General features: G+C 33.8%; 2 protein-coding genes across 2 annotated transcripts in view; both read right to left on the bottom strand.

Moving 5' to 3' along the window:
• Positions 1 to 9,110: 9,110 nt before the first annotated feature.
• On the bottom strand, positions 9,111 to 14,530 carry LOC118191669 (uncharacterized). Its single transcript, XM_035362503.2, has 3 exons — positions 14,388 to 14,530; positions 10,089 to 10,458; positions 9,111 to 9,295 (listed from the first exon to the last, which is right to left on the bottom strand). The coding sequence occupies exons 1-2, from the start codon at positions 14,400 to 14,402 to the stop codon at positions 10,093 to 10,095; spliced, it is 381 nt and encodes a 126-aa protein (XP_035218394.1). The 5' UTR covers positions 14,403 to 14,530; the 3' UTR covers positions 9,111 to 9,295; positions 10,089 to 10,092.
• Positions 14,531 to 23,476: 8,946 nt separating this feature from the next.
• Positions 23,477 to 24,310, bottom strand: part of LOC118191671 (DNA topoisomerase 1-like) — a 36,570-nt gene continuing 35,736 nt past the window's right edge. Inside the window, exon 11 of the mRNA XM_085817823.1 lies at positions 23,477 to 23,611. Within this exon, the coding sequence (XP_085673949.1) occupies positions 23,509 to 23,611 (103 nt within the window). The 3' untranslated portion in view covers positions 23,477 to 23,508. The remainder of the gene's footprint in view (positions 23,612 to 24,310) is intronic.

Here is a 24,310-nt window from a genome sequence, read left to right as displayed (position 1 = left end):
TAATCAATTAAATATTTAATTTTTTAAAGGAAAAGTAATTTTCTAAAATCTTTCAACTTTAAAAATAAATATTTATGCTTACATAATAATAAAAAATAAGATTTTTAAGAAAGAAAAATGGGATTCATTTCAGAACCATGATTTTTTGTAGTTTTCCATGAATTAGGAATGATTCCTTAATGAAAAAATTCCCTCATCCTTTAGAATGAAATTGTTTCTGATGGTCTGTGTCCTCATAGTCACCTGAAAAAACTCCTTTTTTTATATGCAAAAATTTTAAAATGTATATCTATTAATGATGATTATTTATGATCATTCAGAATTAAGTAAGGAGCTCATGGTTTAGTCTGTATTAGAGATGAACAAAACTGCTCCTTAAAGGGATCAGATTGGAACCATTCGCTCACTGAAGTGAACCAGCTCTTTTTAACGATTCACCGGTCACTAACAATGACTTTGATTAATGTGTTTGGAACAGACATGAATCAAAATTCGTGTGCAAAGATTGGGGGGAAAACAGAAAGAATTGAACAAGGAGTGTGATCGCTGGAATCAACTCAACCAAACCACTCACTTCATGGACTGATTTCTTTCAACTGTACTTTCGAGATTCCCTAAAACAATCATGTCTACATAGAACAACAATAAAAGTCTGGAATAAAAAAATGCTAAAAGTTAAAAAATAATGAAAACTAAACTAATTTTTGTTAAGCATTACATTATTTTATTACTATAATTGATATTTTGTTGCTACTATGAAGCACAGTGGAAAATAAATTTTTAGATTGGATCAGATCCCGAAGAACAGGGAATTATCTGCTGACAATACCGGCATTTCCTTTTTTTATTTAATTTGACAAAATGATACCAAATATTGCTCGAGGTTTTCTTTTCGATATGATCTATATTTTGTTCTACAACCTTGAAAAATGCATTAGATGGAAAATTTATGTTTGTTAATACATACTAATTTTAAAGAAGATTAGAAAGAAATTCACAGCTCTTGATTACAAGACGTTAGTAAAATAAGTAAATAAATAAAAATATAATTTATTATTTTACATAAATATTACAGTAATATTGTACAAAAAGATAATGCGTAATATACATAACTATACTATAACACAGTATTCAAAGATTCAAAATGGAACTCAAAGGAATAGCTCCGAATAAATGAAAAAAGGTAATAAGGAAGATTCCGCGGGAGCTAGATTTGAAAAGAGCGAATAATCAAGACTCGTCAGAATCAGATCCAATCACTACTCCGAATAGTGACGGTACGCTGACAGCTGGGAATTCGAAGAACTAGTTCCTATAATCTGTGTACTTCAAACAGTTCCTCGCACTGCGGAATGGGGGGAAAAAACTCCATTCACTTGCACAGGAGCTAATGTTACCATCATTCGAAAATATTTGGCTCAACAGTTGAGAGGTAAACTCATCTGGATGCCTCCCTGCATTACTTTCCATAACTGTGTCCGGTGATAAAATCGACATTGATAAAAAATTAAAAGTTAACATCACGTTTGGAAGTGCCGCCTACCATCACACGGCATATGTGGCAGATATTACAGATCCGTGCATACTCGGATTGATTTTCTAAGGAAATACAATTTTACTTTGGACTTTAAAAATAACTAACTGTATTCTGCCTCTGAGGACATAACCCTATTCGGAACTAATGATGAAGGAGTTAAATCTGTCTACAAAACCGTAATTCAAGACGATATAACAATACCAACAAGAACAGAATTTTTATATCGTAGATCCATAGCCAGAAATAGAATTTTATGCTATGGCATCATAGAATATCCTAAGAGTTGTAACAGCCCGAAAAGAGTGCTAGTAGCTCAGCACTCGTCGACCTATCGAGAACTGTTATCACGGTGATTGTTATTAAGAAAGGTGAAGTGGTTGCAACAAGGTGAAGTGTACTTCGGTGACCAGCGTTGAACGAAACAGTAACACTGAAGAATCCGTCTTGAGAGAGCATTACATGGGAGTTATTGCAGAATGCACAATTAAGCGTGGAAGAGAGTAGTGCTGCAGAACGTATCACTCGAGAATTTCAAGATATTTTCTTGTCGTCTTCTGACGTAAGTCGGACTAGTTTGACACAGCATAGAATCGATACCGGGGATTACTCGCTAATTAAGCAACATCCAAGACGTCTACCGATTGCTAAACAGGAAAAGGTAGGAAAACTTCTAAAGGACATGCAAGAAAGCGATGTCATCGAGCCTCCAGCAAGTTCACGGGCATCTCCCATCGTCCTGGTCAGAAAGAAAGTCGGGTTAACTAGATTTTACATTGACTATCGCTGGTTGAACGAGGTTACGAAGAAAGACAGCTACCCTCTTCCTGGAATTCACGATATTCTGGACACTCTTTCTGGAAGAAAGTGTTTTCCGACACTTTATTTAAAAAGTGGATATTGGCAGGTGGAGATACATCCTGATGACCGAGAAAAGACGGCATTTACTACCGGACAAAAACTTCGGCTGTTTAAGGTGATTTTGTTTGGATTATCTAATACGCCGACAACAATCGAACGCCTCATGGTGACTGTGTTGAGAGGTCTTTCCTATAAAGCCTCTCTGATATACCTGGACAACTTCATCATCGTCGGGAAAAGTTTTGAAGAACATCTAGAAAATTTTAGAAAGGTGCTTTAAAAACTGAAAGAAGACAATCTAAATTTAAAGTTCCGCCAAATGTAAATTATTCAGGCAGGAAGGGACTTACCTCAGACATGTCATCTCTGCGTAAAGTGTGTGTACGGATCCAGATAAAGTATTAGCAGTTAAAGACTGAAAATGTCCCGAAAATGTACATTAGCTGAAATGTTTCCTGGGGCTTTGCACCTACTATAGGAGATTCGTGAAGGACTTTTCTGTCATTGCACGACCCTTCACAACCTCACAGAGAGCAAACGAATGTTTTAGTGGACAAAGGAATGGCATTTAGCAACCTGAAGGAAGGTTTCACATCGGTTCAAATCCTGACGTATCCTCAGCTCGATAAACTATTTAATCTTGTCACGGATGCGAGCAATGAGAGTATCGGTGCTGTTTCGTCCCAAGAAATAAAGGGCCAAGGACGTGTCGTGGCCTACTGGAACAAGTGCCTATTTAAACCGACCGGAGAGGAATTACTGTGTCACCAGAAAAGTATTGCTGTCCATAGTTAAAGCCGTAGAACATTTCCATCATTATCTCTACGGCAGAAAGTTCCTACTGTGCACGGATCATGCATTGTTAACCTGCCATTTAAATTTCAAGAATCCTAAAAGCTAATTAGCCAGGTGGATACAGACTCTAGAAATATGACTTCACTATCCATCATCGGACGGAATCATCACACGGACACACCGACGCTCTGTCTAGAAGACCTTGCCCAGGAAGCTTCCAGGATCGAAGCGAAATACGAGCTGATATTTGATTTTAATTTTAATTTGTCGTGCGACACGCTCTGTCTAGAAGACCTTGCCCAGGAAGCTTCCAGGATCGAAGCGAAATACGAGCTGATATTTGATTTTAATTTTAATTTGTCGTGCGACCTTAATCCGGTTGCACAACAAATTAAAATTAAAATCAAATTTCCGGTATAAGACGCCGTTTCGAATGTGGAGTGAATCCCAGAGAGCCGAAGATTGTTTTGTCTTACAACTATAGATCGAAATGCCGTGCCAGATAGGTTTTCGGTTTACAGACTCCACTAAGTCAATTTTATGGGTTTAATATCGTCGTCTTCCAGCTGGTCTGTCCTGACTTCGTCATCAATCATGGGTCTCGATCGCCGATGTTGATGTTTTAATACGTGCATTTAACGTTGAATAAATAGATATCTCGGTAATTTGTATTGAAATTGAATAAATTTAATTGACCACTGTGTTAGCTGTAACCGTAATTGCATCCTCTTTTTGGTTTCCAGAAATGTCAAAAAGCAGAAAATGCTAGAACTCTCTCGCGCGACCGGTTGAAAACTGTTTAAAGCCGGAGCGAGACAAGCTTAGTTGCTTAGTAACTGTTATTGCGAGTTATAGTTCCGCGTAAACTGGGATAAATCGGATTAGCTTTCTCTTTAAATGCGCTTTGCATTGCGTTTTATTTAACGTTTTCAGTAGTTTGAAATATGACTACTGATTATTACTGCGTGATATTCTGAACACTTGTACGAATATGTCTGAGGAAAATTCCGGAGTTCTGATATATTTCTTTTGATAAGAATACATTTTATTAACCTATTATCGGAATTGTGCATTCAGTCTATTAAGAACCTGAACGTACGTAACAGTATTCATCTGCCAGGAGCAGAACCCATTAATTCTGAGTTTTTATTAATCTATTATTAGTCAGTGTTTCAGTTTAAGAAATGTGTACACATAAACTAATTACTCGGTAAAAATTATCTAAAAATTAAAAAAAAAAAAAAAAAGAAAGAAAAAAGAAAGAAAGAAAGACGTAGAAATAAAAAGTATGATAGCATTTGGTTTTATTTGTTGTTTTTAATTTTCAAAACTCACTTTACTAATTATTCTATGCGACGAAATTTTAAGAATTAATTCATGTAGTTATAGTTTTGCATTAGATAACTGATCATTAATTGCTGGCTGATAATAGACAACAGATATTAATTACTTATGTTTTTGGCTTTTAAATAACAATACTGCAATCAATCACTCTGTAAACTTAATTTTTAGGATATTATCATCCTATGATGATATAAAGTTTTGTGTCTAAGCCCATTTCTTCACAGTTTTGATGCTGTACTTCTGTTATGAGTAAAGTGAATTTCAAGGAAAACTTTTTGATACTTCTGTTCTCAAGTTCTGCAATGCTTGCATATTTGCAAATTGCTGTATTACTGATTGAAACAGATTTCTCATATGTATTTAGTTCAGAGAGCCTAGTTTAAATTAGTTTCACTATTTTGAAGTAGCTTATGTTGTGAAATAGGTATAATAAAATGAATTTCTATTTTTTTTAAACCTAGCTTGTTTCTAGGTTACTGAGGAAGAATATTTGAGAACATTAAAATTAGTTTAATTCACTCTTTATTTTAATAGAAATGTTACGCTCATGCATTGGAAACTCAACTAATTTGGTCTTACTCCTCATAAAGTGTTATGTATCTATAATTATTATTGTAAATATACAATGCTTTATGACTAATTACATACTTAATGTAACTGTATTAAGTATGTAATTTATCCTAAATATTCTTTAGGAATGTCAAATATTATATGCGATGTTTAAAAACAGTATAGTTAAATATTCTTTGAACAAATAATGCATAAATAATCATGAGGTCATAGTTCTAGCTCAAGAAGTTAAACAAAATAAATTTTCATGCTCTGTCAGTTTTGAACAAGCGATACCTTTTAATTAACGAGTATAAAAATGTTAACATTTTTATTATGGCCCCACAGAAACAATCAAACAAACAAAACAACAAAAAAAAAAAAAAAAAAAAAAAAGTGAGAAAAATATTTTCCTGTAACTAAATTAATCAGAAAAAGGAGAATCCTTCTTTCTTGTGTGTTGGTTCTAACTTAAAAAAGTAAAGTACTGTTTTTTATGCAAAACTCTTACTAAGTTGACATCTTATTTTAAATACTAATTTTCATACATGGAATTTGCAGTAACACTTTCTTCTAGAATAGGGCATTTCATTACTGCTTTATGCAAAGCACATTTTTTCTTTGGCATATTTATTACTGAAATGCATTTTTTTTTTTTTCCCTCACTGACATATGGAGCTTTCACCAACACCAAACATCCTTACTGCAGCACGATTTCCATTTTCTTTCTCAAATTGAATGACTTGGCATTTGTAACAAGCAGTGTGTTAGTTTCATTTAGCAGAACCATATTTACGACTAAAAGGAACACTAGATCAACTGCATTTCAACTAAAGCCATGCGATTTACTAGATCCTTGGATGTTCACTTCAAAATCATGGCTTCAAATGACTACAGAAAGAGAAAGCATCTGACTCTTAATTCGGCAGCATTCTTTTCCCAAATTATGCCAGTCTTTTCTAGAAACCCTAGCATAACATTCAATGCACAACTGCATTGAATACAACCCAACTTCTTTTCAGGATTATTTACTCCATCAAGCATTGCCCTCACATACATATTGTTCCCCTTATTGCTTGTCAGTTCAGTATACCATTGTTCAAAAAACTGTGGAAAATCTTCAGATGAAAGATTTCAAAAGGTAAGAGCATCTCAGATGTATCTTTCGGGTTTCTTCGTAAAGAAGGTGCGCGTTTTACTGCGAATATACCTGATATACCTCCAGCGCGCGAGACTGTATATCGGAAATTCTAAGAATACGCTGTTGTAAAATATCTTGTGATTTTGCTGTTGGATTGAATTTTGCGTGGCGCAAGTGCGAAGAACACACAAAATTAGCACACAAAGCGTTAATAGTAAAAAGACAAAATAAAAAGTTTTGTAAGCCATCTTCTTACTAAGAAAACTGAACATTAATATGATAAACTGAGAAAAGACTGAAAAAAATGTAGAAAACTGTATGCCATTGAATCAGGAATTCTAAATAATGCTGCTTTTAAAATTTTTGTAATTTTTCTTATAAATTGTATATGATAAAAAATGATGCTTAATAAAGTTAAAAAGACAAAAAGAAATGGTTTAACAGGAGTGACTGCAACAGAAGCCTGGTAAATTTCGAACTCATCGAGAGCGTAAAATCCTTAACAAATCCTTTTGGGCGATCGTTAAAATCTGAACCCTTTCAGAGCTTTTTTTCTTGCACCGGATATGAAATCATACTTTTCTTTCGCATTTATCTTGAAAACTATGAATTGTTATAGGTACAGCTCTTTTTTCATTTTTTATATATTCCAAGCGAAGAATCTAGTTGTCAGAATTTGGCGATCTTCATTGGGCACTTTGTATATAAATCCTTTTCACGCCTGATAAGTATAATAGTTCGTTATTTCGATGAAAATAAAGTTTATTTTATTGAAATACCCAAGGCTTCTTCCAAGAAGCACAACCTGAAAATTTTTTCTCATTGACGAAAACTTATCAACCTTATAAAAAACGCCGGATTGGCATAAGGGTGCCTACGATGAGTTAACTGATCTTCAGTTTATGCATGTTCTCTATGTCTTGGCACCACTATGATGATGTGTCTTTTTGGACAACACTGACTTGTATGAAGGGGTGGCACTGTTATGAAAACGTCTCTTGGAGGCCACGAGATGTCATCTCTGAAAGAAATCAATTTATTGGAGATTTATTTCAGAACTTTTTTTTTACCTTATGTACAGTGAAAGAAGCCACTTTAACAAAGTAAGAATCGTTATTTGTGTATAAGTGTTTAACACAAAAGGTGTGCTGTGCACCTGTGAATCGTTCTATGGTATCTAAAATTCCGAGAAGTAATGTATCGTTAGCTGCCATCTTCTCACACCTCTCCTAATGATTTTCTTGGAAAGGGAGAAAAAAAAAAAAAAAAAAAATAATAATAATTGCTATTTACAAAACTTTGAGGCTCTCTCTGCATACGACGTTTTAAAATTTGTGCATTTGTTGCAGCCGCAGCTTATTTTCCTGAGTGCAAGAAAGAGCAATGAAAAATATTTATTCGTACATTGAATAGCCGTATTAAATATAAAATACAGTATTGCTGTTAAATTATTAAATAAAATTCTGTCCATTCAAAAACTGTTTTACTACTTTAAATAATTAAATGGGCATTTTAGTTTTCTTCAGTTATAACATGCGGCTCTTATTGACATGAAGTTTGGTCATCAGTGGCGTGTAGTGTTAACAGATTTCAAGGCCAATCTTGCATATTACAAAATCTTCATTGTAGGAAAAAACTTACACTTTAGTTTTTATATTTCCATTACCAGACTATTAAAGTAAGTATCTGCAAAAGTACTCCTTTAGCCCACCAGCGGCCAAGCGGTAATGTCGCTGAACTCTGGTAATTCGATCTGTTTCGATTCCAGGTGAACGGGTTGGCTGCATGGACGTTTTAATAGTTCTCCCCATGCGTAACGTGTATACGAGCTAGTTGCCTTAGAAAGTCCTCCACGAAGACATTCCTCCTCTTAAGCAGAAAGCCCTCAAGTGTTTTGCGATAATCGAATAAACCAATCGAAAATACTCCTTTAACATTTGAAGCTCAAACATTAATAATGGGAAAAGGAGAATTGTGTTTATATTTATTAAGATTTGTCCTTGTATCGTTTATGTGTTTTTATGTAAATATCTTTGGTATAACTATAATAGAAATATTACTTTCAAAATATTATTAAATGAAACTAAAAAAAAAAAAAAGTTTGATTATTTAACAAATGTTTGTCCTTTTTATTTTGATTACACGATAATATTATTATCAAATGTGTAATTTACTCGTTTCCAGTAAATATCAAACTGAATGTTCTTACAGGCCGGTGGCGCAGCGGCTAGCGCAACACAGGTCCGAGGTTCGATCAGCTTTTCATCCTTTGAGAGGGTCGATAAAATGGGTACCAAGTTTGCTTGACTAAACACCGAGTAGAGTACCAAAAGTAGGGTCCTGCGACAAGCTGAGCACTTGTGCAGGCAATATGCACAAACACCCCGGAGCCCACGGTCCAAGAAGCAGATATCAGGGCACTGACCAGCCATGGCTCTCTAAGGGCTGTTTGTACCGCCGAGTTTAGTTTTAGAATATTCTTATAATAATTATCAACACTGAATGAGCAATAATTATCAGGACTGAATGAGCAAAATCATTGAATGGTGGTATTTTCTCTTAGGTTTTGGATTTTTGGTAGCTGTTACGAGCTTAGATTCTTCGTGCTATGTTGGTAGTCTGGGACTATTTTGTTTTATAATCTTGTAATGTGAATACAAGCTAATTTCTCACAAAAATTTCTTCACAAAAGCATTAGTTTTTAAATAATTCTAAGTATCAATTAAGTTTTCCTCAATGAATTATCTATCTTATTCAAAATTTTGTATGATGTATTTGTATTGAGGAAAATGGAATATTCAGTTGCCTGCAGTTAATTATGAATGAATTTAAATGAGTATAATTTCCTTAATTAGTATATTCATTTGTTAAAAATATATCCACTAATAAGTTTCAAACAATTTATTTGGCAGTTCTCTGTGGAAAAGTACATTTACTGGAATAGAAATGAAGGAAATATTTTCTAGAAATGAAAGTTCAGGTCAACAGCAGTTCTAAATTCTTCTTAGATCATTAGCCATCTTCTTAGCTGTCATCGAAATTCAGCTGGGAAGAACGTCCTAAGAAATAACCTATAAAAAAAGATATTTTATGTAATTAGTTTAGTAATTTTAATTTAAGATAAAATTTAATGAAAAACATTTTAATATTAAATGATTAAAACTGAGAAACCAGAATTTGCAAAAACAGCTTTAAAACTTACGTTTGCTTATTACTAACATTGATTACTAATTAATATTTCATTCATGTCATTTTATGTTCTCTATTAATTATTATGAAACAATATCGATTAGTAGAAAAGTGAACCAGTGACCTTAATAAAAAAAAATCTTTTCTTCATTTTTGCTGAAATTAATTCATAGATAATTTAATAACCCCCTCCAAAAAAATATTGTTTTGAAAATGTTTTCCCAAATCTGGATAGAAAACGATTTTTCATGAAAGGAAATTATCACATTATATTTTGCTCATATGAAAAGTAGGGATTGCTAACAGAGAATAATATTGTTTATCGTTGGTTAAATTTTTTATTACTATTGAAGCCTACACAAGCTCACAAAGCTTTTGGCCTTTTCCAACGTGCATTTTATATTCCTCATATGGCACTTGTGACCATCCTTGTGAATTAGACAGCATTATATTAATTAATATTTTTATATAAAAATGCATCTAATCTTATCGGAATACGTATCGTTCATTATGGTAAATTGGCTCAAACTGATAGTTAAAATGACTAACTCTTTGTTTATTTCATAGTAATATGTATCTTAGTGAGAAATTCAAAGTTTCTTTCAAATTTTTGAAATTTCTCTCTGTTTTATGAAATTATGTAATAACAATAAATATAAATATGGTATCACTTGCATTTTTAAAGGAGAAAATTTGCATATCCCAATCCACCTAATCCATAGTTACGGAGTCCAAGACCGGAGTATCCATAACCGAGGTTGTTGTAGCCATATCCAAGACCGCCAAGGTTGTTAACTCCGTATCCAAGTCCATTAAGAGAGTTGTAGCCATATCCCAGTCTACCAACACTATTTAAGCCGTAGCTGAGGCCACCTAAGGTGTTGTAACCATATCCTAAACCAGCAATTCCATAACCTAGGGGTTGGGCTTTTCGGAAATAGCGAGAGCTGATACCACTTCCTGCTAGACCATGATAACTGTAATGAGGGATGACGTCTACTGGTACTAATGATGCGACAGCAGCGCCAAAAAGGAATGCGAAAACCTGAAATAAGAAGAAAAAAGTGTATTAGAATTTAAAGTAATAATTGAAAATTCATTCTAGTTTTATCTGACTGGTATTTAAAATTATTAAATGCTGAAAATATTTTAAGTAAAATAAAATTAAAGTAAAATTAGTGAATAAAATTAGTTATAAATTAGTTAATAAAATTAGTTATGTAAAGTAAAATTACTGCTGATAGTAATAAAATATTACAAGTCAATCGAGAAAGGGCTCTAACAGGTTCCCCCCTTCCTTGTACGAAGTAAAGGAAGTATTTTAATCGCGAACAATTTCGGGAGTCATATTTCGATAGAAATATAAACTGTGACAGTTCCCGAATCCATTTTGACGATTTTGTTTCATGACGTCTCTGCGTAAGTACAGAATAAAGGAATTTTATTTTAACCAAAACTGATTGTAAAATGGATTCAAAAGGAATTTTTTCATGGTGTCTGTACGTTCCTACATATGTATGTACAGTCTTGTGCAAAATTAAGAGAATTTGCAAATTATGTCTTAGTTTTACGAAACGCATTTAACCGAAGGTACTAACTATGCCGCCGAAGAATTATCCAACTATTCAGAGTTGAATACATAAATGTACACGTGCATGTCCGCGGAGCTGTGATTGTTGGAGGGGATATAAGCGCACGACGGATTTTTGGGATTGGTTTGCTCCTAGTCTTTCACGACATTCTCCATGTTTCTCGCAGTCATTGGGTAAATATTTACAAGGTATCAAGTAAAATGAGTAGCCCGAAACGTATGGTTGACGGAATGAGGGGGAGAGTTGTTGGTAGAATGGAGGCAGGCCTATCACAAGCGCAAGGGCGCTATACAGCTCAGTGTGACTCTCAGTGTTTGTGGCAGTTTGTGGAAACAGTGGCACTTTTAGCATGAGATATAGGATTGCTACAGCTTCACAGCTCTCACATGAGTTGTATGCTGCCACTGGAACCCGAGTTCCATGGTCTTCAGTTGCCCGAAAGCTTAATGAGGTAATTCTGTGCCAGAAGACCCGCTGTATGTGTCTCGCTCACTGAAGCGTACAGGAGAGCGTGGTGCAGCCAACATGCACCTTGGACCAGACTTCAGTGGAACACCGTGTGTTTCACAGATGAGTCGACATTCTGCCTGGACACTGATTCCAGACACAGGTATACTGAATCGGCGTACTAGTGTCTGAGAGAGCCTGAAACACGATACCATCCCTCTCTTCTCAGGGAAAAGGATCATTACGATGGTGGATGTGTTATGGTTTAGGCAGACATTGTGCTGCACAACCGCACACACCTGCATATATGTAACAAAGGCTATGTGACTGCTCTGAGTTGAGTGAGTGATTGAGCGCCACCAAGGAAGACCACCGACCTAGCCTTGGCCTCACAGTGTGTTATCTTCCTGGCAGAAACCATCTACTTTCTGCTCCATCCAGCCACGAGAATGCAGCCGAATAGAAGGCTAAGAGCTTTACAAAGTTTATAAGTAAGCTTGAATGTTATTGTTCGGGAAAGATTAGCCTGTTAGGAATTACTTAGATTTAAACAAAGAAGCAATCAAAAGGTTGTTATGAAATCGCTGTTAGAATAAAACAGATTCTTGAGTTAGATAAAATTATAAAGTAAGGAAAGGAGGACTCTTCCTGAAAATTTTAACTGCTGTGGACTATCTGGTCTTGCCAAATGTCTACATGCGGATCTATTATTGACACAACTGTTATATAAAAAAAATCTTTGTCTTGCATGAAAGAACGATGTAATGTATTAAATTACATAGCAAACTCAAACAAAATAAAATTAAAAAAAAAAAAAAAATCCTAGTACCCAAACGTAATTTAACGCAGAAGATTACTTTCTATGTGCCTGTCTCTTATGTATAAAAGATGCGCAATTGGTCCTGGGTTCCTGTTAATTGACGACAACGCTCGTCCACTTAAAGCTCAGCTGCTCGAATATTACCTGGAAAGTGAGGATGTTCGTCGTATGAATTGGCTAGCTAGATCTGCTGACCTTAACTCTATATAGCATGTCTGGGACCCTTTTGGGAGGGTAATTTCATCTCGCCGTTCCCTCAGAAACCATCCCAGAGTGCACTCTTTTTTTTATCATGAGGCCACTTAGGGTCTGAGTGTACCCCCCAATGTATGTATTACCATCGCGGAGTTTAAAACTGCCTTGCTGCAGGCGTGGAATCGACTGGCACTGAGACTCTTCAACTGCTTCCTGTACAGTATGCCGCCACACTGCGCGACCTGTCTTTGAGAGGGATCTCACCCATATTAGACTCATTTTCATTTCTATATCATAACGTGAATTTTGGACATACTTGCGTTCTGAACTTTGCTTATAATCGTGCATACATAAAAGGACTTTTGAACGGTGCATCTCTTTTTCTGTATAAAAGTATATTCATACATTCATTAAAATACGTCCATTAGATTTTTCATAAATTCGATATAATGTTTAAATTTTTTTAATTTTATACACGAGTGTGTTTATCTCGCGTAACTCAAAAATGATTAGCCGTAGAAAGTTTCCACTTCCAATTACAGATGTGTTTTAAATGAGGAAAATATCCACTTTTTGGAAATATCAAATTTAAAACTAAAATAATTTCCTACAAAAAGCGAAATCTATCTTTTAATGCGATTCTCCGATTCTTATGTTTATATTTGTGAAAGATTTTATACTCGTTCTAAAAAAATAAAATTATAAGAAGTTTGATTCCCGTACGACAAAAATTGACCGGGATATATTATTTCACAATTTGTAATTTTTGATGCGCTTTTCAACTTACCTTGAGGAATGGGTTAATAAAGTTAGAATAATTCAAGGAAATAAGTTTAAATGAAGTACAGCAAAAATATGCATAATTTAGTAGGCCATACAAGGAAATCATGCAATTTCCACATCAGATTTTTTTAGGTATAGCTCCTAGACATGTGCTTCCAGTTTCAGAGTTTCACAGAATCACGTACAATTATTATGAAAACATTTCTAGCATTTGGGATAATACAGTTTTGTAAATGCAAAATTTAACTTGTATATGATTACTGTAGAGCAAAAATAGCCAGTTAGTAAAAGGCATTTAGTTTTTTAAGTTAAATTCTAAACATTCCATATAATTAGGTATAAAATTCACGAAGATGATTGTAATTAGTAGTTTCATGGGCCCAACACAAAGTTAATAACGAATGCTATTTCGCTCAACCTGAGAACATTAATCACAAAAACGAGCAGTTTTTGAATCTATAGATTTACTGAAGATCTAAGAGAAATATATTTAGATTTGCTCGATGAAATGGGTTTGAAAAGTATCTTAGTAAATTTTCGTCCTTCGAAAAACACACTGTTACAAACAATGCGTCTAGGAACATCCATGAATTTTTAGTAATAACAACAAATGCTGCTCATCTTTCACATTTATTACTGAATCAGGTCGTACGAAAAGCCATATAGGCAACAAAATAAAATACATTTGAAATATTTTGTGATTTATTCGCTGTCACAGTATGAAATAAATTTGACAACAGACAGAAAGAATGCTTAAAAAGATATTAAGATTTAAGAGATCAATGAATGGCAGTCGCAAAAGTTGTGAAGAATTCTTAGTATACATTGATTTTGTTCTTGCCATTCTTGCAAATGATACTGTAACTATCGTGTAAAGTATACTATTCTCACATATAAAATAAAATTTTATAAACTTTTTAGACGAAATTTATAAAATAAAAGAACATAACTTTAAAAGAAAATTAAGAAGAAAAAAATTTAAAACCAAACAAATAGAAAAAGAGAGTTAGCTAAAAAGTATTGGTGTCATGGGAAGATTTCAATATTTGACTTGATCGTATTAGTATGAAATATTTTTTACTAAGAAATAAAAATAAAATGTAGATAAAAACTAACGATAATAAATCAGAAACTTACCGCTAACTTCATCATTTTGGAAAATTCGTTGTCGCTGTGCGAGAAACTGAAGAAACTGTTCGAAATCGAAAGAGCTAATAATGAAAATGGTTAGCTGAGTGGCATTTATATAGCCACCGTTATGACTGGAATTCATGCAAAAGAAATTTTTTCGTTATCAATGTCAAGATTGCTAATTTGACCTTCATGTAATACTTTCGTGGGCTATCCTACGGATTAATTTGATTCTTGTTCATTTTGGAACTTTTAATCCGTTATTAGTCTTAATTCATTCCCGTTCAATGTGTAAAAGTTTCATGCTTCGTGGACCAAGAAGAGATCTGATTTCCGATTATTTTTTCTGCACTTTAGCAGAAGACAAAATCGCTACTGTCTACGGCAAATTTACTTGTTTAGAAATCATAAGTTGTCTTCGGAAGAGTGTAGTTGGGAGAAGGGAATATCTTGATATTGCCTTTTTAATTATAACTGTAGAGCCGTTAAGAGGAATGGGGGTGAATGAAGCGCTTGCCTCAGGTAAAAATAGAAAGAGAGCAAAAATTATAATATACTAAATGTGAAAGTGATAAAAAGAAGTGTTTAGGGAAAGCAGTTTTGAGATCTGCTTTAGTACTAAAATCTATTCACAACTCGAGTGCAGTCTTATACTCCGTTTTAAAGCGATTTTAAAGTTTAGACTTATATGAATAATACTGAGGTAATTTTAAAGTTTCTAAGTATCATGGATAGGTAATTTTTTTTTGGGGGGGGCGTTAAAAATTATTTCTGTCACAGTTTGGTAAGCTTCCATTTTAAATTATCTAAATTACGTTCTGAAGTTTCTTCACATTATCATAGGATTATTTATGTATTGCAAATAAACTCGATCTTGGTTACAGTACTCAAATATCGTAATTGTTGATTTTTTCTCTTATTTTATAACTTCTTTTTATACTGTAACTTTTATAGTGTCGGAAAAGATATCTTTATCGTCAGGAAAGAATTATTTATTTAATTGCATTGCATGGTAGAATTTTGATATCCGTTTGTACAAAACAGCTGCGAAAACTGTTAATTTAAACAAGCATACAAATGTTTTGAAATATTGACAAGTTTTAAGTTAGACCATGTTTAAAAAATGAAAGGACATTTGTTGGCAGAATATGTCTAGGTCTGATTAACTTGAAGGTGTTGCTATAGCGTAATATTCATACTGCTTGGCTATTCCTAAAAAAGATCGATGACCATCATGCGGAAAGACAGCGACCCCAACATTCAGTTGAAAAAAAGTTAACATTTTGTTCTTTGCGTCACAGTTTACTGTATCATTTGTATTCATGAAGTGAAGCGTGATCACCTGACAAAAGAACAAATGTTAGTTGTCATAATTGCTATGTGTGAAAACAGATGGTTGAAAAGGATCCAGCTTTCTTAAGGATAATAAAAACAGCCGATGAGAATGTGTCCGTAATTTTGCTCCCTTAACTCTCTTCCCTATAATCGTTCAAATTAAAATCCACTGGAAAGATAATGCTGATGATTTCATTATAAAAATGTAGTCCATCGCGATGCCTTTCCTCTAGAAACTACTCTCAGAATTGCATATTACATTTCAGTCTTCAAGAGTCTGAATAATACAGATTGAAAAAGCGATATGAACGGATAGAACAGTGGACGCTACTTTACGATAACTACGCACACTACATGCCACTATTAGGAATCAGAAATTTCTTACGAAATCCGTGGCCCCGGTCGGCACATATTTTGGACCAGATGTTTCGCGTGAAACATAATTTTACGGAGGTTAGTCACATGAATCATTGTAGCAGAAAGAAGAGTTGTTATGTATTATATTATAGCAAAGTTCATTGCTAGTCAATAAGAGGAGGGAAGAGTTGCCATCATTCAGCACTAAAGTTTTCCACGATACGCTTAAAATTTGGGAAACTGTCATATATTCGCGTTACGAAAAGAAGAAAGTCTCGTGTTCACGTTATGGATGCGTGAATACAAAATTACAAACTCTACGTCACACATAGGGCAAACCACAAATACACTTATACAACCACCCCGTTTTCTGGGTTTTGACCTAGATCAAACTACTAGTATTCAGCCATCTTATCCACTAAGGTCATTCGTGAAGAAAAGAATTACGGAGATTCTGAATCGAAGATAAAATTGTTTTTGCGCTGGATGAAACATTCAAAGAATTAAAACAAGGTTTCTATAGCTTATTGGCCTCGCTATGCCGACCTTGAAACTTTTGAATAAAAATATCATTAAATGAAAACTGTCAGTTAAATTATTATCACCATGATAAAAATAAGGAGGACTTTATAACTGAAAAAAAAAAATGCTTTATAGTTTTTAGCTTTGTTACTGCTTGGAAAGGCGAAACAAAGGAAAGACTTTTAATTTGAGCTTTTGCAGTGTTATAAAAGACTGTGTTCAGAATACAGTCAGGGGCGTAGCTAGAGGGGGGGGCAACGGGGGGCATGTGTCCCCGGGCGCAGAATCCAAGGGCCGCCAAACTGATGTTACTACGTTTTAGAATTAAATGTTTTCCATCCCTGGCAAGCAGTAAGGGGACCGAAATTTTCAGTTGTCCCTGGGCGCTGAAAACCCTACCTACGACTCTGAATACAGTTCCAAATATTGCAATACTACTGCCAATTTTTTTCATAATTTCTTTAAGTGTTGTTTGTTGCGAGAACGAATGGATTAAGAAGCATGTAGCACACAAAAATGAGTATCATGCGTTTATTTATAGATTTTTGATGTGCTTTGAGAGGGGTGGCAAAAGCTCTGATTAGGACACTGTATGACATGAAATATTAAAACAATGCCTCAGCTGTACAAAATTCACTGACATAGCTTTTATAAAATGCTTTGTCCACATACTTTTAAAAATAGATGGAATGATGGGATCGTTTCATGCCATTTATTTCCATTAGGAAAACTATTAAAATTAGGGAATATATTTTTTACTGTATCTGTATTTCTTGATTATTTGTGATTTTACTCTTAGTATTTACAGAACGCATAAAAGATTTATGCCTATGCAAGCTAAGAGTATCAGTAAAAAGAAATGGAAGATTCTTTAATTGATTTATTAGTTAACATTACCTACCTAAGGTTAGGGTTATCTTCATGGTGAAAGTTTGAAGAAAAACTGACTCATTTTTGGGTTAAACTTGAGAAAATCACCTGTTCAGCCACCGGTATGAATTACCATATCCTAGGTTTACCTGTTTGACTATCGATGAACTCTCAGAAGTGAAGAATATCATCGCTTGAGGCACAATAGCATCATATATTCTAATACACCTGGCGATAATCTAGGAGAAAGAAAGTAGGGGAGCAAAGAATGTGAACTCAAAAATTTTCGTGCAAGGTAGAGGCTGGTACGAAAGATATGTATTTGTAGAATAATCTGAATTTCCATCCTAATTGTAGCCGATATGAGGAACTTTCATTATACAAATTAGATAATTAATTTCATACTCAGGAATTCTTAGCACTTCTTGAGATCGGTGAAAGAAACCATCATTTCGTAAGTGATAGGACATTTAAAAATCCTTCCAAAACCGGGAAATTAATAGGTATGAGACGTGGCTTTTCCAAGGGTCTGCGAAGGATGATTCTGAATTCGAAGAGACCGCTTTGACATGAAATCTGGCAGAGGAAGGAAAACAATTGCTTCGATTGTCATTTGAGAATGTGGCTACAGCACTGCAAGAAGAGGCGAAAAATGGTGTTGTAATGTGTAGTGCAAGGAAAATGGCTTAATCTTTAGACATGCCTATCAGCACGGTTCGTAAAGTTTTAAGAAACATCTTGCAATGGTATTATATCCATTCAAAATTACGCACTTTCAAGAATTGCTTCCTACTGATCTGCCAGTACGACAAGCTTTTGCCCTATAATTTCTCGCCCGGGTGGAAGCGGATAATGGATGGACATGGAATATTTTGTGAACAGACGAAGCCGATTTTCATCTGCAAGGTTCTGCTAATACCAAAAACTGCAGATCACTACAGACAAAATTACAAATATTGGATCAGAACCGCATCTTATAACCATAAATGTCCAGAACTTCTTTAGGGCAACCGAAGCACAGTCACCGTTCTTGTAAAAAAACTTCACAAGCAGAATCGGATCCTTCATTGACAGAGTCATGACGAATTTCTCAGACTCAAAATAACGGGAACTGCGTGTAACCTCGTGTTTTCATGAAACAAATATGTGGTGGGCATGTGTAGTCTTTTTAATAAGCATATTATTAAAAAGAAGAAAAATTATCAATAGATAACATTTTGAACATTTTTTCCTTTCTTCAGGCAAATTCCCATTGCTTGCTTTTAAGTCAAATTGCAGGTCATTCTGACTAGTGGGTTTTTTTTTACAGCCATTTGAAAGTGGAACTTTAGTTACAATCACGGTGTATTTTTTGGGCCGTTGTATATTGTCAATAGTTTATAATCGCAGCAGAGGTTATAGTACTAATTATCCAAAGTTTATTGGAGTAAGGCACTGTATTGAAGTTTTGTTCGGTATTTGCTTAAAATCCTGTCAAATAAATTTTATTGTACTTTGTTTATTAAATTGCAATCTATGACTTTATATAATCAATCTTCCCGATTTTCACTCGGGAAGAACTGGCTAACAGTGATTTAATTTTTTATGAAAGCCTTTTTATTTAAAATTTTAAAAATATCTGTCAATGAAAAGCCATAAGAAATTAGGAAATATTTTTAACCCCCCCCCCCTTTTTTGTCTTTTTAGCTTTATTATTGATCATCATTTTCTTCGCACTTACGCCATATACAATTCACAGTAAAATTAAAAAAAATTTAAAAGCAGCTTAACAGAATATGCATAAAATTCCCGATGCAGTGTTAAGTGTTGACATGCTTTTCTATTTTGTTCGGTCTTTTCTGGGTTTATAAAATAAATGTTCAGTTTTCTTAGTAAAATGGCCTGCAAAACTCTTTTTTATCATTAAAATCATTAACGTTTTTATCATTAACGTTTTGTGTCTTAAATTTATTAATTAAATAAATATATAAATAATATAATATGTTCTTTGCACTTCCGCCATATAAAGTTGAGTTGAGCAGGCTATCTTTAGAATTTCCGGCACACAGACTCGCGCGCTGAAAATGAAAATGTTTTATTTCGTGCAGTATTGCCACTGCTCGCTTTGAAATCGTTGAGTATGTTAAAATTTCATTAAAGTTTTGCAAAATATAAAATTCGAAATTCAAAGTTTGGTTTATAGGTGCACATGTTCGGATGGAGGGCTACATTATTCAGAATTTGATAGCCCTACGTAGCGTCATTTCTTCACAGTGCGAGAAACATACATACATTCATGCAGATTCTTCAACATTTAATTTCTTTAAAAGTAAAGCAGGACAATAATATTTTATGGCAATAATTTGAAAAATGATTCAGATATTTAAAATGAGATGCCGTGAAATCCCGTTTCGAGACTAATAGCCCATTCGGGATAACGTCCTTTCGGGATAAAAAAAAATGAATTCAAAATAATAAAAAATTTGAAATCTAAAAACAGCATATCTTTAGAATTTCCGATACAGTCTCGCGAGCTGGAGGTAAAATATTTAATTCCCAAGAATGTTGCCATTGTTCGCTTTGAAATTGTTGAGTTTTTATCAAAAATTCGTGAAAGTGTAAGATCTAACTTTCTTTTTACTTCTTTGTACGAAGTAAAAAGGAAGTATTGTAATCGCGAAAAGTTTCAGGCAGCATATTTCAACGAAAATATCCATTTTGACCGCTATCGAATGCAATTTAACGATATTTTTGCGTGATATCTGCGCATAAGGACAGAATAAAAGACACTTTTCCTCCAAAAAAAAATTATAAAACTGCTTTAAAATTAATTCTGAAGAGAATTTTTCGTGGCGTCTGTACGAACGTATGTATCTCGCATAACTCAAAAACGAGTAGCCTCAGAACGTTGAAATTTTGTATATAGGACTGCTATAACATGTAGATGTGCACCTCGTATTTTGGTTGCAATCGGCCTCACCAAACGTATATAAATATATTTATATATATATCCACTCTGTTACCCGGTTCAGTGATCTCAGTTTCTTTACTCTTAAATGTTTGTAAACTGTACATTTTTTGCTTTAAAAATGATTGTATTATGTTGTTTTTATCTTCCGGTTAATGTTTTTATGCCTTTAGTAAATCTGTATGCAATATTTTTAGAATTATCAACAATTTTAAAGTTGTCTAAGTGCCGCTAAGCCTTTTTTTTTTTATGGCGGCCATTGATGTTTACATCTGAAGCAGGAGACTAGTGGATTTGTTGCCAATCTAGAGAAACTTAGCTTCGCAACAACAAAGATAACGCATTCATTTATTATTGCCAATTAAATCATGCTTAATTCTTTCTGGAATTTTTTAGAGGAAATAAGTGTTTAAGATTTACTTCGTAATTTTTAATATAGATATTTTGAGTTTTTATGTATTTTTGCCTTGTCGCGAAGTGAGAACTGAATTAATTAAATGAGAAATACTCAATCGTCTGTGAAAAATTGTTTCTTTTTTGTTTTGTTTGCTTAATTTCTTTTATACATCATTCTAGCTTTATTATAGTATTTGAATAGAACATGTGGCAACGATTAGATAATTCTATTCTTTAAATGATATAAATTTTGTGCATTATGAGTTATAATATGAACGAAATATATACGTTAACTGTTATATAATTATTATATTATATAGCAGTTAACTTAGTTTCCGTTATATAATTATTATATAAGTTGTTAAGAATTTAAATTTGTTTAAATTTAACTGTTATATAAGTATTAATACTGTTAAGTGAATCTAGCGCCAGAATGTCGCTATGGTAAAGTGAATTTTAAAGAATGCATTTATTCTATTATGGTTTATGCGCTGTCGGCGAAGTAGATTTAATTCAATCCAATAAGTTTAAATGAAATGCAAGAAAAAATGAGTATAATTTAATATTCCGTACAAGGAAGTCATTTGGTGTACACATCAGATTTTTTATCATACTGTTAGTGTGATCTTACTAGAAAACCTGGCGACTTCTGGCATAGGCGTGAAAGATACCAGCACAGAAGAAGGGTTTAAAATAAAAAATAAATAAATAAATAAAAACCTTTATTACTCATCTAACTCTTAACAAAAATGCACGTACTTCGTTCTCACAATAACACCGACTACTTGCGGTAAGAATTTAAGAATAATTTAACAACAAATTTAAATGGTAAAGGATAGGGCTAGATTACTTAAGGCTAGCATGCTGACTCAGCAACCTACACCGGCGAAAAGACTTTAACGAAACGGCCAGAAGGCGTATCACTAACTTAGAGTAACAACAGAAAGGAGGAAATAACAACCTGCGCTATGATAGCGAAGTCACGCTCTAACGATCTCTTTTGCCGCCTGGCGAGGAAATGCGAGGGGAAGTTGAGGCGTTTAAGAAAGATAACAAAGAATAATTGATTATTCAAACTAATTCAAAATAATTTCCAAATTCATATAATCATAGATAAATTTGCGTCATAAAGAAATTGATATTATTAATTTTCTTATCCTTTGAAATGAAATTCTAAATCCTGTTATTTGTATTTCTAGCCTAAAGTCATTCTCAGCTTGACTCCCAGAATCATAGAAGCTCCACTAATCTTATTCTCAATTCGTTTTTCAACCCTTGTTACTTTCGGTCTTCTTATTCAAACTATAAATGACCCGCATCCAATTCCGCTCTTCACTGTTGCAGACCTTAAAAACTGTGATTCAATAGAAAAGGTTTATGCATTTTTAAAATCTCTTGATTAGGCGACCAAAATCAGCGATATCGAGATGGCATCTTTGACAGTTTTGGTGTAATTACCAACTATGTTTATTTTTTTCGAATAGTCCTGAAATATTTTACCCGCTTGGCTTTCTGAAGTCTCTTAGCAAACAAAATTACTGAAACATTTTCGTCAGCTTTTTCATTTCTGTTTTAGTCACAGGGAACATAGCCCATTTTTAACTTTGCCTAACAATACTCTGTCAGAGGCTAATGCAGAGTCAATAATTCAAACTGGTAGAAAAACTAGATATCGAGCGTATAACTTTATTGTCAGTAGATGAGCGAGTAAGGCTCGGCAGGGACCGTACTGGTACTGCCTTGTCTGCCCTTGATCTGGGGGTTCGCAACATGGTAGATTGTAAGAAGTGCGGGACGGCACTCAATTCCGAAAGGCAAAAGCTAGGGCGGAAGCTGTTCCGTCACACAGCCTTTTTGTGAGTAGATGAGCAAAGCACACGGGAGATATCTGCCAAGGGAGTAAAGAATTCCTTTATGGAGGGTCTTCTAACGGAAACTGGCTCATATTCACGTTACACATGGAGAGAATCACAAATATGCCCACGCAACCAGTCCATTTTCCAGAGTTTTAATTTCTGCCGAAGTACTTGTAGGGTTTCTGTTATTTTTACTAATAGTTATTTTAATTTGTTAGCCTTTTCCGTTCTTTCTGATTTTTCTCGCATTTCCTTCCCATTATGTGATTGAGTTAGGGTAAGTAAGAGTGTATTTAAACTGAACTAGCGAAAAGTTTAGTCAGAGCGTGTTTACCCTATTGAGTACACACGTTGTTACTGCTACCAACTGTTTAAATTTTGAATCTCTTCTTCGCATTCTTGCCGCCGAAATTAGTATCTTGTCGGTGTAGGTCTGAGTCAACCTGCTAGGTTAAATTAAATTGTGTAGTCTTGTATTACTAGTTTTCATCTTCTAGTCCTTGTGAGAAATAGTAACACAGACATTCAAGTAGATCTAGTCACAGTGTATGATAGCAAAGAAGACTATATATTTAATATGCTAATATTAAATTTTCTTATTCTTTCTGACTACTGATGAGTCAAGCATGCTATCGAAGCTAGCCGATAATCTTTTCTAATGTCTACTTCAGAGTTAGTTATTTAGATGTGTTTTTATAGTATAAATAAAATTTTATTCAATTTAAGAAATTCTTCGGCTAGCACATAGATATTAATATGCAAATTACTAATATTTAATATGGTGAAAACAAAGTTACTGTTTCAAAGAAACATTGACATAATTTTTTTATTTTCTGTTCTGGAATTAAAATTTAAAATTTTTCGTTGCAATTTCAACAGCCCACTGAAATTTTTCCATTTGCGATTTGGTGTAAATCTTTTCTACTGGAACACCAAACCTTTTACACCTAAAAAGTAAAAAAAAAAAAATGTATTAATTAAAAAAGAAGCTTAAAACGTTTTAACAAGTAAATACAGCTTGTTGAAACAATTGCATTTAAATATATGAAAATATGTTAATTAAAAATAAATTGATAATATTTTAACGACAAAAATTTATTGTTAAAATATTTAAGGAGCAAAATTATTTTTTTCTTTGATTAACACCTAAAATAAAGAATTAATATTATAATTTTGACACTTCCAAGAAGAGATCCTTCCAAGAAATGTTTTAAATCAGTATATAGTTATATTTTTACTACACTGACTTTTGTAAACAAACGTATCTGTGCCCGCAATTCAAAATTCTATCTGTTGCAGGCAATAACATGTCAAATACAATTAGTGTGTTTAAGACGGTGAATTAAAGTGAATAGTGGGTTAACAGAACTACAGCAATGCAGCTATTTCTCTTATTCACGAACAAAGCGCGCTGCCTATGTACTATTTGCGCTTCCTCCTACTTTGCACAGATTTAAAACTGCTTCAAAATTATTATATGCATAATGTAATTTAAAGAATTAAATTGCCTGGGGTAAAAATACGGTACCATTAAGTTGTGGCGACCATAACAATTCGCCAAACTATTGTTGAGCCAATGATGCAAAAAATTATTATAGTAAATCTAATGCAAGGAAGGGAGCAAGGAAAGGTAGTAAATAACTATC

This window comes from Stegodyphus dumicola, chromosome 5 (assembly GCF_044657685.1).
Source record: "Stegodyphus dumicola isolate Sdum_Otavi_A_Nest chromosome 5, ASM4465768v1".
NCBI classification, from domain to species: domain Eukaryota; kingdom Metazoa; phylum Arthropoda; class Arachnida; order Araneae; family Eresidae; genus Stegodyphus; species Stegodyphus dumicola.
Note: the sequence above shows the minus strand (reverse complement) of the source record. Positions and strands in the feature narration are given on the sequence as shown.